This window comes from Pleurodeles waltl, chromosome 3_2, assembly GCF_031143425.1.
Source record: "Pleurodeles waltl isolate 20211129_DDA chromosome 3_2, aPleWal1.hap1.20221129, whole genome shotgun sequence".
Classification (NCBI taxonomy): Eukaryota; Metazoa; Chordata; class Amphibia; order Caudata; family Salamandridae; genus Pleurodeles; species Pleurodeles waltl.
In genome coordinates, this window is record NC_090441.1 from 199,195,930 (window position 1) to 199,212,017 (window position 16,088).

General features: G+C 43.9%; 1 protein-coding gene across 4 annotated transcripts in view; it reads right to left on the reverse strand.

Annotated features, from left to right (window-relative positions):
- Nucleotides 1-16,088, reverse strand: part of DNAJB2 (DnaJ heat shock protein family (Hsp40) member B2) — a 147,509-nt gene that overhangs the window by 26,701 nt on the left and 104,720 nt on the right. For all 4 annotated transcript variants that reach the window (XM_069227165.1, XM_069227167.1, XM_069227166.1 and 1 more), the window contains exons 7-8: nt 14,998-15,103; nt 8,367-8,437 (exon numbers count right to left, since the gene is read on the reverse strand). In XM_069227165.1, the coding sequence (XP_069083266.1) occupies nt 8,367-8,437; nt 14,998-15,103 (177 nt within the window). The remainder of the gene's footprint in view (nt 1-8,366; nt 8,438-14,997; nt 15,104-16,088) is intronic.

The window sequence follows — 16,088 nt, forward strand, 5'->3', positions numbered from 1 at the left end:
GAGTGTAGGAGACAAACTGTAGTTTGGGTATGGTTTTGAAACTGTGTGAATGAATTGGCTTTGAACTGAGTTAGTGCTCAGATCGCACAGCTTAGAAAGACAAAGAGGGAAACCCTGGTACTGTTTTGAGCTGTACTATTTGAAAATAAAAATATAACAGACAAATATTGTATTAAATTAAATCCCTTTGAAAGCAGGCACTCAACTAGCAAAGTCCATCATGATAGAGCCCCTGGGGGCCCTGCACAAAACCATCCACATTTCTGGTTGCCACATAGACCAGCATTGACCAGCATTGGAAACCCAACGTTCTGTTCGCATCGTGCACCCTGCCATCCATGTGCCGCTGAGTGTGTGTGTGTTTGGCCTGATTCTGTGTACCCCTGTCTCCATAGGAGCCCCACGTTAAAATTGCTTATCTTTGACCTCTGCACTGGGTCGGCCCTGTGTTGCTGGTGGTGGGTGTTTGGGGTTAACTTGAACCCCAACCGGTGGACTGCCTAAAACTCAGACTGAAACTGTAAGTGTTGTACTTACCTGTAAAACTATCTAACATTTCTTCCCCCCCAGTTACTGTTTCTGAAAATTGCAGTGTCCATTTTTAAAACAGATTATTGCCAATATTTCAAGAACTGTATCACTTATCGATTTCAAACAAAGTACTGTGTGAAATACCAATCTATTGAAGTACTTACCTGCAACTTGAATCTTGTGGTGCTAAAGATAAATTAAGAAAATATATTTTTGATATATAAAGACCATTGGTCTGGAGTGGTTATTGAATGTGTGCTTCTTCTGTTGTCTCTGTGTGCACAACAAATGCTTAACACTACCCTCTGATAAGCCTAACTGCTCGACCACACTACCACACAATAGAGCACTAGTATTATCTACTTTAGCTTCTGGGGAACCCCTGGACTCTGCACACTATATCTCATTGTGATACAGTATATACAGAGCCAGCTTCCTACACAGACGTACGAGTAAGATGCTGATTGAGCGACACTGGAAAAGTAGACATCTCCCCTTGAAGATGGATTAGAAGGCCTGTGACTTCACTACACATAACATTACCTCACACTGCCACCTCCACGTGTCACACAAAGCCTGAGTACATAAGACGCCTCAGGACACTGAGGCTCCTCAGCATTACTTGTGCGGGGGGATTTATTGGGGTGGCTGAGGACTGGATTCACAAACTGCACATTGGAGTAAATTACACTTCTGCATTAAGATCAGCACTATTCATGGCTAACCACTGTGCAACAACCACCCACCCCCACAGAAAATAGATGTAGGGACTGCAAATAAAACACCTTGGGGAATAGAGTTAGATTAAATTAGATTAGGTAAATAGTCAAATAAAAGAAAATCATATTAAAAATATATAGATTAAAAATACTGCATATTATTTAACTAATTATAAAAAAACAAAACTATTTTTATATTGTTAGTATGAACTTACTCAGAAGTTTACACATTCACAAAGGCAGCTTACACTTTTGAGTATCAGGCCCATAGTGACTGCACATGCAGCTGGAATACGCTCTCCTGAGCCAAGGAAGGAAGTCTCCTTCCCAACATGCAGAAGAGGCACAGCAACACGTTATCTCCTGTTGCATTACATGCTCCACTGCAATCCCATTCCCCTGCACTTTGAGACACGTTTTCTTGTATTTTGTGAGATGTAAAAGGTTACTGCCATGTAGCGTTGGATAGATTATAGACTAACAGATTTTTTGGTATCTTCTGTACCTGAAGAGAAAGGATAACCACATTACAGCGGTGCACCTTTTCAGATGTGTGATTCTAATTTAGTGTTTTTTTTAGTGTCGATATATAACTTATGTTACGTTAAATTCATTTGATATCAGTGCAGGTTCGAATTTCATAGGGCAATTTATTCCTGTAAACAGGTGCCAAATAGAACAATCTACCTCCTGCTCTGGATTTTTTTTTTTTTACGAAAGGACCAGTCAAAGCTTGGTCGCTGGATATCAAGAGCCTCACCGGGCAATAAGGGTTAAGCTTCCGGGAGAGGTATTGAGGACTTTTCCCCATTAGAGCTTCATGAGTGAGGCAGCAGATGTGAATAATTACTCTTTTTCTGATTGGCAGCCAGTGCAACGATTTCAGAAGAGGTGCTGATGTCGAGCCAGGTGGAAGATTGCAAATGAGACGTGCTGCTGCATTGTGCACTACTTGGAGTTTCCCCAAGTAAGTTCTCGTTTGCGGAAGCTAAGAGAGCATTGCCGTAATCTAACCTACTGATTATGAGCCAATGCACCAGAGTTTTCTTTGATGAAAGCAGGGCTTTCCTCAACAGACGCAGCATGTAGAACAAGTGCCTACCATGGAAATAAATGTGTTCTTTCATGCTTAACGTATGGTCCAGTTGGACTCTGAGATTATTGACAACCTGTTTGGCTATGGGCATAGGGCCCAACCCAGCAGGCCACCAGTCAGCTAACCAGAACTGTTAGGTCATCCCAAACAACATTTTCTTGCTTTTTCTCACGTTCCATTGCAGGCAGTTGGAAGGCATCCAGGCCGCAACTGCCTTCATTCTAGCAGAGAAGCACAGTTTAGTTTTTGCTAGATCTTTATTTATTAGAGACGACCAGCTGCCTATCATCTGCATATGACTATCTTCAGTGCAAATGTCTGTACAAAGTTCGCCAACGCAGCCACATATATGCTGAAGAGCGTGGGGCTTAGGCAGGAGCCCTGGCGCACTCCCTTATCTATCTGCATGGTCCGTGATTAAAAAGAGCCTAGTTAGATTGTTTGGGTTCTATGGTTTAGAAAATCACTGACCCAATTTAGGGCCATCCTGTGAATTTCTACATCATGCAGTCTCTGCAACAGCCTTGTATGAGACATCATGTCAAATGTGGCGGATAGATCAACTCAAGCACAAAGGCGCGTCGCACTCAAGAGCTGATCTAATATGGTCAGTAACCGCCACGAGTGCTGATTCAGTTCTATGCGAGGAGTGAAACCCAGACTGAGAAGGATCTAAGGTCCTGTGGTCCTCTATGTAACTGGTGAGTTGTTTATCTATCAGTCCCTCAAGAACCTTGCTTAGCAGGGGAAGAAGAGAAACAGGATGATAATTAGCTAGATCAGATGCAGAGAGGTGGTCCTTCTTTTGAATGGGCATAACTTGAGCTGCTTACCACGCCCGGGAAATTTTCCCTGTGTTGATTGACAGGTTGAACAAAGAACTGCTTTGAAAGTAAAGCAACAGTTCCAGGAGGGCATATATCCGAAGGAAAGCCAGACTTTCCTGTCTTTAGATCATTGTCAATTTCACCTGGAGTAAACAAAGTAAAGTTTGATATACCACCAAAGTTGGTGGGGGGAGGGGAATTCAAGTTTACCTCGTTCTCATTAAGATCGGTCGCCTTGGGGAAGTTTTGATAAATAAGATACATTTTCTGGTCCAAGAAATCCGCTAAGGAGTTACATAAATTTTGTGACACTAGCATTTCTGGAACACAGGCCCGCGGTTGGTAAATTCTTTCAGTACTTTTTGAGGGCTGCTTTCCGGATGTAAAACCTCAGAGGACAATGAGAAATCAAATTCCTTAGAGAAGGATTCCGAATTAACTTTTTGCCAGTGTCTAAATATGCCTTAGTTGACACTATTTGTCTTGTCACAATTGTCAGTTTTAGGAATTTGAAAATTGATCAGGTAGTGATCTGTCCAGACCAGTGGTAGAGGGGGAGCTAAAGTAAGGGTTTGAGAGTTTGTGAGTAGTAGGTCCAACGTACGCGAGGACACGTGGGTTGAACCGTTCATTCTCTGCTGTAGGCCCAGCGTGGCTAGGTCCGATATAAGTTTGGCTACCTCCAAATCTAAAGAGTACTCCCCATGGTAACTAAAATCACCAAGTAAAAGGAATTGCTGTGATGTAAGCACGTAAATAGCAATATATTCTGTTAGCTTACGGGAAAAGTCTCTTTTGGGGCCTGGAGGTTGGTATAATAATGCTCCTTTCTAACAAAAGTTCTGAGAAAGGTCTACTTTAAGAAATACATATCTCTGCCCAGTCTGTGATAAATTAGAGCGACCTTCACTGAATCTTTGTAAACCATGGCAATGCCCCCTCCTGGCTCGCTAGATCTGTCAAGCTTCAGAATATCATCAGGTATAGCTAGAGCAATGGCTGGTAGAGAGGAAGGGCCCATCCAGGTTTCCGTTAGAATTGCAATATCTGGGGTCCGGGTGGAACACAAATCCCAGAGTTCGATGGTATGTTTAGGTAAAGACCTAATGTTGCACAAGAAGCTGTTAATGCCGCTGGTGGCTGGAGAACCGAGCAGGTTTATAACTGTAGCATTATCATTATTGAAGGTGATTTCAGTTTGTAGAAAGGAAGGGAACTCTCCGAATGTTGATGTATGTAGGTCTGAACGAGTCCTTACTGCAGTAGGATCTGCATTTTAAAACAGACCATGGACCCTCAAGGTATACTGGAAACTGACTAGAGCATTGAGATGCTATGGGGTTAGACAAAGTGTCTGTTCCACCAATTCACAACACCTCCTCCTACGTCTATATGCTTCATTAGCTGCTGGTGGTTTGTATTAATTGTTAACAATAAAAAATAAAAATCACATACTACTACTTCCCACTTTTGAAAGTATGTTCGGTCTGCGGCGTTTGCTCACAGACTCAGGATCACCTGCCCTGAAAACCACAATACAAAGGAACTCAGAGTCCTCCTAAGGCGATGCTCATTTTCCAACCTCGTAATACATTTGTGTGCATGTGCTTACTCAATGTAGTGTATTTCCCTTTTGCTGCTGCTTTGTGGGGGAAAGAGGGTGGTGGGAAGAACAGGGTTGGGCTGAAATTGAGTAGATCCCCAACATAAACTGAAACCTGATGGTTACAGCAGTAACATTTCCTCCTTATAGGCTGAAAAGCAGCACAATATTGCTCCCCTAAAGCGGTAGTTGACATGAAGCAGTGGAAGACCAAGCGACTAAAGCTTGTTCATCTGTCTGACCTACATGAGGCCCCTTTAGAGTCGTATGTTAAAACAGTAGTATTAATTGAATGTATGCGCCAAAGTACATGTCGCAATCTTTCCATACAAGATCAATAGGATGCATGCCAAAAACATCAGCGTGGCCTTCTCCAGAGTGGCTGGAGGGTATGGGGTGGACTGGAGTGTGTGAATTGTCCGTACATGATAAATCTGAGCAAGTTTAAAAATCGACCACGTTATTCTTAATTTCAAAATGGAGATGCCCTGTTATGTTTGTGCCAAAGCAACAAAAAATATGCTATGTCTTGGGGTTTCGTATGATTAATAGACTAAATAAGCACTTTTCTAACATCGGTGGGTCTGAGGGATTTCTCTGTCGTATTTTATAGATTGGAAAAAAAATGTTGCCAGTTTAATAAATAAATTAATATTAAAAAAGGGGATAGTAATTAAGGGACATAGGTGTAGCACCATTCTATTTCTATGGACTTTTAAATAAAATACGGTTCTTCAACTGACAAAGCTTGTAATTCATAGACTACAAAATGAGGCAATTGCGGTAAAAAAAACAAAAAACTAAAAAAACCTTGACCTTCCATGAAAATTCTTGGATTTCTGCAAGAATTTACTTGTTTGAAAGTTGGACCAGTGAGCCACGCAAGACCAACATTTAGATCCCACATTGGTGCTGTAGGTGACTTTAGTGAAATGACTTTCACAAGTCAATGAAAGGAATTGTAACAAGCATTTGCAAAGCAATAGGTCTCGCATTTGCTTACGTTAGAGATACCAGCCCTGGAAATACATAACTAAACTTTTCTTGCCACATATTGGTCAACCCTTCTGCATAATTTGGTCCTCACTGCCACATAATTCCAGTGGCCCTGCATATAACTAAAGCACGTACAGTTACTGGAGAAGAGTCTTGCCCTGTTGATCTTGAACATGTCTTAGATTGTTTTTGTACAGTTTTCTTGTAATCTATTTTTAACGTGGGTGATGTGTTTGGGACTGTTACTGACATTTTCAGAGAAATGTTGTTTGTTTCATGCAGTATCCATAAAAAAGTTTTTTAAGACCAAATCAGGACTTCACATATGAGAAGTGGGAGGGTGTCACAGAGGTTATTTACTTCCCATATGAGAAGTGGGAGGGTGTCACAGAGGATATCTGCAGTAATATTAGTGAGCTGCTGCTGTTTTACAAGTATTGAAAACACACAACCCCTGAATATTAGATGTAAACACACTAAGAGTTTGGACGGGTGTGCCTGTGCATTGTCAGTGACCTGGCCAAAGAGGGTGAGAAAAAGCTGGAACTCATTCAACCAGTATTTGTAAAGTGCAGGCACTCACCCGTTTGGGGGGTGGTGGAGTTGAGAGCCTCACCCGAAGAGCAACGATGAAGATGGTGAGCGACAGGCTTGGTCTGAGGTGCAGAGGGAGGTTGTTCCAGCTCTTCTATGCAGTGTAGGTAAAAGATTGTCCTCTGGCGGTGGTTTTGCAGATGCGAGGGGCGATGGCCAAGGTCATCTGGGCGAGCAAAGGGATCTGGCAGGGGTGTGGAAGGAGACGCGGTGGATCAGGCAGGCTGGTCCTTCATTGTGCATGGCCTTGTACATGTGAGTGAGAGTGAGAAGTCTGAAGGTGATTCTCTTCTCGACCGGTAGCCAGTGGAGGGTCCTTAGGTGTTAGGAGATGTGTTCTCTGCGAGGGAGGTCCAGAATGAGTCTGGTGCTGGCGTTCTGGATGAGATTACGTTTTTTGATGTTCCTAGTTGAGGTGCTGGTGTAGAGGGCGTTGCTGTAGTTGAGCTTGCTCGTGACTAAGGCGTGGGTGACTGTCCTGGTGGGATCCATCTGAAGCTCTTCCAGAGTTTGCGGAGTGTGTGCCAGCAGGAGGAGGTAATCCTGGATCATAAAGGCAAATCTTTTACGCACAAGGTCCCCAAAACCATGTTTGGCCCAGGGACCCCAAAATACTTAAGATGCCCCATGGGAGAAGTAGGGCAAAAGTGGTTGCACAAGTGTAGGTCAGTAGATTAGCTAAAGTTGTCAGTAGCTGGGAGAGTATATCTTATGAAGATGGTTCTCCTGAAAAGCATTCGCTAAACAGTTTACGATAGACATGGAGCTTTACAAGGGGCAAAATTGAGTCATGATGGCTGACATCTCCTTGCTGCTGTTACTAAGAAGAAGTTGGAACTGGAAGAGTGGCTTTTAATCAACTTGACAAGAGCTAATCTGTGTAGATGCACTTTTTCATACCACACTTTCAGTGACTGAAACATACTATTATATCATAAGCAGGGCGCATGAGAGGGGCAGCGGACAGAGAGGAATGTGGATCTGTAGCTGTAGTAAGTGGGATAAAGCACAACATGACCAACATGTTTTAAGTCTTTCCAAACAGAGAGAGGGAGAGAGTGTGGATGCATTTTTGCCAGTGTGTAAAAATTCCTGATGAAATCCGACAGACACTTCACCATACCCGACTGAAAGCACCTTTCCATGCCACAGAGTATGACAGGGTATATATTTTAAAGCAACTTCAAGCTCGGCATCTATGTGAATTCTTGGTGCTGGATGACTTGTGGCTTAAAATCTTCTTCAAAATCACTGCGGTTATTTTGCAGTTTGATGCCTGCTGGTCGGGTTTGCGCTATGTAAAAGTGCTTTACAGGAGCACTAATTATATTACACAAGTGAAGATACATTTTTTGGGGGTACGGGGAGATTAAGTGAATTGCCCAGAATCACAAGATGGTGAACCGACACCCATGGGCGAACCTTGTTCCTCAGTTACAAAGGGAGCAGCTTTAGCGCCACGCCACATCTAAGACATCTGTTAACGGACTGCGTTAATTACAGTGAGAACACTTTGGATAACATGGAACATAAAAAAAATAAAAAAAATAAAATAAAAAAAAAAAAGATTAAGAGAAGCATGTGAAATATAATCGGGAAGAACATGGTTACGTTAACACTTTTACTCTTATAATACGCTGGCTGGAAAAATCTGCAACATTTACCGTTCTAATGTGCGCTGTGCAGGAAGAGGGTGCAGTGCATCATGGGAGTTGGAACAGCTAGAAAGGGTTCCCCTGCTAAGGGGGCCCGTTTTAATAACAGAGAAAGATGCAAGACAGCACAAGCAGAGACTGCAGACGCCCCGGATCCAGGGAATCGGTGAACAAGGACAACTTTTATTCTACACTTGGCTGCGATAGGAAGACTTGTGGTGCTGCCTCTCTGCCTTGCCTGCCTCTTTGTGTCTGTCTGGACAGAACCCTCTGCACCACCATCCGCAGGTCCTGCTGGTGCCGGGTGCTACTGATGCACAGCTGGTGCATTCATCTTCTCCTTACCGTTCACCTTGATAGACTTGATCTGCCCATCTTCCTCCACTTCAACCCGCTCCTGGCCATTCTCCACAATCCTGAAAAGGAGCACGAAAATGACAATTATTGCGAGAAACACCAGCTTTGACACTTGATGTGCACTTCAGCTGTCAAGTTGCCTACTTGCATCTGGAACGACTAAAAAGGTATAAACGGAGGGGAAAACAGCTTTCTAATCTGTCCCACGGGATGTTTGCTGTTAACACAAAGCCCCCCTCTTTACAGTTCTTCACCTGACTTGCATTTTATTTGTTCAATATGGTGCTGTTTGTAGAAATTCAAAGCTCCCTCATTTAGTTTTCTCAACAACTTTGGATTTACTGTTTTGAATCTGGCAACTCGGACAAATTATTCCACCTTCTACATTGCAGATTGTCATCATGTCACTTGCTGCCAGATGTACAAGAAAACAGATGGCAAGACCGATAGCAAATCACACACCATATGCGACCTGTTCCTTATTTTGCGATGCAACCCATAAAAAAAATAGGTCGTATACCAAAATCTCAGTCACCGAGAGTTGCAAAAAGTCCTGACTACTGAATAGAAAGTAGACACCCCGTTATTAGCTACAAACACACAGCACAGCAGACTACCATCCCTGTGTTTGCATTCTCAAGCAGGAAACGTTTTTTGTTTTCCACAGACGATTGTTCCTTAAAGAAGCGATACCGCATAAAAAAACAAGTCTCCCATTTGGAAAGACATCGGAGGGGTCCATACAACCACTGGCAGTACCCTCAGTCTGCCAACCACGGTTTCCAGATTGGAAACTGTTCGAGGGGATAGCTTCTCCTTTGCGAACGTTACCCCCACCTCAGATGCAAACCACTGATACACTTAATTTCAAATCACAATTAGGAGGGGACACAACTTTCATGCCTCTTTCTAATTACAATTGAGAATGGGTCTCAAAAACCCTTTCGCGTTTTGAAAAGCTTATGTGAATCTCAGAAACTGTTTTGTAAACACTAATCTGTCATTTTACAGTCAACATTTCTGTGATTTTGTGAATCGCAAATTTCGTGACAGCAAAATACTTTATTTCCTCAGCATATCTGGCCCCAGATCCCCTCAACAGATTTTCCGAACTATAGTCCCCAGTTATGTGCCATTCAGACACATTTACTCTCTCCCTTCACTGTACCTTCGTATTCCCCCTTTCTACATAGCGCCTACTTTTCTCGCTTCGCCCATAAGATGGGGGACAGAGCTTTTGTAATGATCGATAAACTTTAGCTTTGACAAATCTGCACAAAACATTGAGCTTCGTTGGAGTTTCGCACTGATTGAGCACAGAGATGCAAGAGGAGGAATTTACATCTTGTGGGTCACAATTATTTTGTGGGAGTTTTAGGATTGGCGTAGAATGTCGTGGGGGATGGCCTCGACAGATTTGAATATGTTCGAGCTCAGCGTGTCAGATAAGGCTGAAGGCAGGAGAGACCCTGGCTGCTTTCTACTCTGGGGATGAGAGGCAGGGTGGATGGCTGCTTAGTGGTGAAGATGTGAGTTCTGATGTTATCTTCTCACTGCACGAGAGTTGATGGCATTGCACCTGTTGAGTGGGTGTGAGAAAGGTGGGCCTGGACTAGAACTGACCCAGTGTTTGACAGCCTTGAAGAATTCACTGCTTCTAATACTCGCTTTGTTGGTGCTGGTTTGGTAGAAAGTGGCTTTGAATGTGGCACTGAAAGATCTGCGTGCCGAGAAGAGTGATTTAAGTTGGATGACATTGTCCATTTCTACAGAGAGCTTGCCATCAGAGGTGTCTGATGTGTACCATGATGCTAAGAGTTCTGGCTGGGAGGATTGAGGTTTTTACTGGTGAATACATACTCCTGACGGTGTTGTTCATGAGCTGCATTTCTCATGGTCCCTTTCTCTGCTTGCAGGAGCTGTTGCTTGGAAGCCTGAGGGTGGCAGACAGAATGCACTGATATAAACAAATGCCAACTTTATCCTAGAAGACTGAGGTATTTCTGATAAACTATTAAACTGGTTGGAGAAGGCGCAGGGCAGTACTTGTACAGTTGACTTTTGACTGCCAAATTTCATGCTGCAAGCACAAAGTTAGAGTTTTGGCTCAGAAAGCAATTCTGTGCCATCTCTTTACAACATTGTACATCATGTATGAGAAGCCCTGGTGAGGAATTCTTAGAGCATTGTTCTGCACAGGGATGAGTAATACGTGCATCGCCCATGACCAGCCTTGGAAAAGGTTTCGTAATGCGAATCAAATCACTTGGTATAAAGCAAGGATGAGAGTCCGGTATGTCACTCGCATCGTTTAAAACGTGATATCAGAAAACCCACTCAAGAATTAAAGTTGAACCTGTGAGGAAATGCAGCAAGAGTCTGGAGGAGGTGTCCCAAAAAGGGGTGATGGCCTGTTTGGAGCTGTTGTACGGCATTCAGATCAGTCTTGGGCCGCCCACTATAAACTGACCTTCAAGTGGTAATAGCAGCACTGCACCGCAGGAGGAGAGTTGGTAGAAAACTTGCATCTTATGTGCATTAGCAGATAAGTATGGTCTGCTGGGTCAGGGTAGAGTGGCTGCTGGACCATGGGAGAGGAAGATAGTGCAGATCCTGAAAGGAGGAACTGGTACAGATGTGCAAAAGCTATGCTACCTGTCTACTTGTTCCGTAAGAGAGGGCGTTGTGTGTTGCTGTCTGCTGTACTTGTGAGACTGCGTGCACAAATATTTGCCCACTAGCAGTGCAGTTACTATTGGACATCTGTACAAATGGTACAAAACAGTACAGGGGTCAAGGATGGACACAACACATACTGTTTTGTCTTCAATATCCTGAGATAAGGATCTATGTAGAATCTTTGGATGGCATCAACTGTTCATATTGCACCTTGCATATTACAATATGTCCATATCTTTAAGATAGAAGTATCGTAGAACAAATGGAACCAAGACACAACCATAATGAATTAGTAATATATATCTTCCATTTTGACCTTTGGAACTAAGTTTAGAGATAGCAAACTATGAGTGTTTCTTACTGCTGGTATGATACCCCTAACTTGAGAAATGGATGGCGAGGAGGAATATGGGCAGTTTGTGCTGCAGACGGCCCCAACTCTTTAACTGAGACTCTTTGTGGCAAAGTGCCTTTTGGAGAACAGCACCACTTAAAAGTATCATTAGAACAAAATATTCTTATTTTTGCAATTTTGTATTGGATATCTACTCAAATGAGGATTTGCCACCACGAGACAGTCCTTCCGGGAGAAACAAACAAGTTAAATGAGAAGCACATAGTCGGTGGGAATTATGTACCAGCTACATGCTCTGCATAAAAGAGTGCTCCACGCTTTAGTTACAGCATGCTATACATTAAAACTGCTTAATAAGAAAATAAGCAGCTGCTGGATTTCATCTCTTCCAATCTCCTCCGAAACCTGAATGGAATTGAAAAGTTGCCTTGAGGCGGGGCCCACCGAGACTTCAGATCCCACTGTTGAGCCCTTATGTGTCACCTGGCATCAGAATCTGCTGTGGGATCAGCTCCTTTGTGGGCACCCAGGATCGGTGGGCACCTTGAAGCCCTCACAACTTATCAGAGGGAGAGTGGCGAGGATGAGAGGAGTCTTACTTGGCCTTCTTAGGTTTCTTCTTGGACTTTGACTTACCGAACACTTGGACTGCAATAAGGTCCGTTGCAGGCTCTGCCCGAAGAATGGGAACAGGTCAGTGCTCTCGACTTCGAGCAGCAGTGAAGATTTTGCATCTTCCTCCAGTTTTCGTACAACGCAGAGCTTGGCTTTGCAATTCAAATTGCCCACAGATGCATAAGGGCAAACCTTGCACACGAGTTAGGAGTCGTGGTCCCAAACCTAACACTAGAGGCACACATTGTAGTGCTGCTCTGTCCCAGACATCTGCGTGTGACATTCCCTACAAGGTGTAAACCGTGTGGTTTAAAGAGGGGGGGTATGTTCCCTTGCACACTGGAAACATTTAGAGGACAAAACTGGTCATCTGACAAGAAAAAGTTAGGCGCTAGCTGCAGATCTGTGTACGAAGGTGCAGAAAGAAAGGAGCACGTTTGTTTGGCAAGAAGTATTTTTTGGATTTATAACAATGGCTGTTTCTATTAAGTTTTAAAACTTGGATGCATCAAAACTGCTTTTACCTTCCCGTTACTTTGATCAGACTGTCTCCCTGGTCATTTTGTGGCGGCGTTAGATTTCTACTTGAAGGGTAAGAAGTGGCAGATGATTTGGTGCATATTATTTTCATGCCACATGTCAGAGATTGTTAGATACTCTCCAGCCTCTGGTGGTAAAAGCCCAACTGTGCTGGTATCAGATGATGTCCTTCGGCATCCTGAGTGTGTTTTACTGGCCGAGGCCATCACTTGTTGATGGTACCCAAATGTACAATGATGTGATGCGGGCTACACATGTCAACAGTGAAATGTAACTGTTTGCACTTAATCTATTAGCATAAGGATGATTAGAGTCTACAGCTAGTAAAATAAATAAATAAATAAATAAATAAATAAATGGCAGACCGCTTTAGTTCTGTTTTTTTATAGGTTTTAAAACTTTAACATATTTACAATAATTTCACTTGCTCTTAGCCCTAATGAGAACCAACTGAAAGATACTTCAGGAATGAAACATGTGCCTACAAGACATTTATAAGGCTTTGTGGACATCTTCTGTGGGGTAAACTTTGGAAGTCAGACAGATTACATGGAGGAAAGAAGCTGTGATTTGTTTTGTCAAGAACATTTACCTCGAAGCTTGGCGACAAGAGTGGGACATTCACTCCTGGACAGTGCACACGTGTTATGCTATGTAATACTCAGAGATTCTCTTTGAGTTATGTCCCTGTGAGGTGTTCAACTGAGTAACTCTTAATAGTATTTATCATTTGTTTCAAGAAGTGTGTTTTGAGCTCGTGCAAGAGCAGTAATGCCCAACAGGTGTTGTACTGTGATTTGTGGTCTGGCATGTGGGGGTTTCGAGCCCTTCCCTCGACTCATTGCGTAAACTCTCTATTTATTGTGGGTTGGTGTGGATGTTAATAGTGTGGTGAGTATTTCTCTGGGCTGTGTTGTTCTGGTACAACTAGCATGGAAGTATGGATTACAGCCTGAGCATGTGGAGGTTTGGTGCGCTTGCATTCTCTCTTCTTCTGTGGCATGCTGTTTCTTGGTGGAAGGCAAGGGCACGTTACTTGCTATTTTTGTTTAGTCACTGTTTGGAAGAAGGGGCGCGTGCTGTGTGTTGCAAGCTCATTTTTCCTGAATGAGCAGATGCTTTGCAGAGTGGATGCGGCAGAGAGAAAAGTGTTGTAAAGGAATGTTGGTATGCGTGGGACGGGACTAACCTGGCAGTTACTGACAGCTGGAGGGAGGATGGAGACCTGATGCGGCAACCAGCGCTTGAATAAGGGATTTACTACCCTCCTCCTCGTGCGAGTCCTGGCTCATCTGAGAACCCTCCTCTAGATTCACCAACATGTTCACGATGGGGCTACTGAGGGCTGTTGGGAGTCAGAAGGTTGTCAAGTTCTTCTTGGGGAGTTGTATGCTGTTTTTTTCTCTTTTCTTTTGCCCCGGCACACAGGGTGCTATGAACTCTAACCAGCCCAGGAGTTATGGGGCTTTGCACTCAAATGAAGGCACAGCTGTTATGATGAGGGTGATGCTTCAAGAGTGGGTGAGAACAGTCATGTGCCTCATGATATTCATAGCGTACAGAGCGTGGATAGAGATTCTTTCAATATCTTAGTGCTTGAATCACTGGGGTAGCTGACAACTTTGTGGAAAATGGGGTGGGCAGACTGAATACAGGCAGAGGTGATTGGTTCTTGTTGCGTCCAGGTGACCTGTAGTTCAGACTCCAGGAGGTCACCTGAGAAGCTGAGAGTGGGAAGTGGCAGGGAAGGAGCACAGATACATTGGTTATTACAGGGGCACTTTGAATGCAGAGCAAGGTGACCCTGTGGATGACCGCAAATTTGCTTCCTGTCTTTCATGAACAGTCTGTGCACAAGATGTTGTGGTTCGTGGAGAGGAGAACATCAAGGATGTCAGTCTTGGTGGAGGGGAGCCGTGTTTCTGTAATGTGTAGTTTAACTTGGTGTGGGTGATATTGGAGGTCTGTGCGCAGATGTGTGAGAGGGATGTGGGCAAGGTTTTCAATATTTGATGAGCTGTTGTGACAAGGGCTTTGGATGTGAGAGCACTGGTTCCTGCCGGCATCAGACTAGCTTAGCTCAGTGGCAGCTCTGGTGTTGGTCGCGGGAGCAGCGGTCATGTGACTGGTGCAGTAGGGCCTGAGAATCCTGCTTTGTCATGAGACATGTGCGCAGACCGAAATATGCATGCTCCCCACACGCGTAGATACACACCTTCATACACATAGGATGCGTGCATGCATACTCCTACAAGCATACATAAACAACCCTTCAACTTTCCCGAAGATGCAATCCTTCCTACCTCCTTGTCTTCCATTGCCCCTTTTGTTCTCTAGTCTAACATACTTCTTCCTAACTAAGTACCTAAAACATGTATAATGCCACGGCAGTCTCAATCACCGACCTCATGCTGGTTCCTTTCCACTTACCTCTTGGTTGTGATTCGTTTGCCATTCAAGAATGTTGTAGACGTCGAAACGGATCGGAAATTCCCAGTATTACCAGGAGACCCAAATGAGGTGAAGGAGGAGAACTCTGCAGGGAACAAAAGCAGTCAGTAAGCAGAAAGTCAGCCGCACCCCACGCAACCATTGCCCACACCACTAAACAGCCATCGTGCTGAGAGATTAGAAACAGAATGGATGTTCTCTGGGGCCTCGTGGCCAGGACAGTGCCCTAGACACTCCGTATCCCCACACCGGCATCTCCCCACTCTACCTAATAGGAGCCCGGTGTAGTGGTGCCTCAGTAGCTTGCAGATTTTGGAATCACTCATCAATGGCAGACACAACCCTCTGGCACAGCAGGTCTACACCCTCTAACACGAACAATACCGTGGCCACTCAGAAGGCGTTGAAGGAAATGCTTGACCCAAGGCCCTACCTAGTAGGTGCAAAACCATCAACAGTATTAATGCAATCATTGAACCTGCAGCCTAAAAAACAGTGAGCCATGTGTTTTGCTACATAGTGGGACAAGAATGTGGTACGCGCCACAACAGAGGGGTTGCAGTAACCCTCAGACCCCCTCCCTCCTCAGGATAAGTTACCCATATGCATAGTTCTTAATCATGTGAATATATACTGATTCAGGAGTACTGAACAACGCCTCCTGTTTATGTAATCCCCAAGGGATAATGTTGAGAGGAAATGTCTATTTACATACATGTATCGCATCTATTTACCTAAGAGAGGCTACTAAAACACATGCAACACGGAGGCAGCAGCTCTAAAATCTGTATATTTACTGTACACAAATAAATAAAAAAATGAAAGGGAGAAGACCACACGGTCTATTGCGAGAACTACATTGCCCTATAAAATCCCAAGCTGGTGATGCTATGGACGGCGTGCACGGCAGCTGGCTGCTCATTTAACGCTTTAGTCTCTCATCCTACACTTCAGACAGGTTGATATACTTGCCGCCATTGCACTCACATTTCCAGTGAAATCATTCCGTCTGCAAGCCACCCCTTCAACTGCACCATCTAATTTCCTAGGTCTCAGATCAGCAAACTACT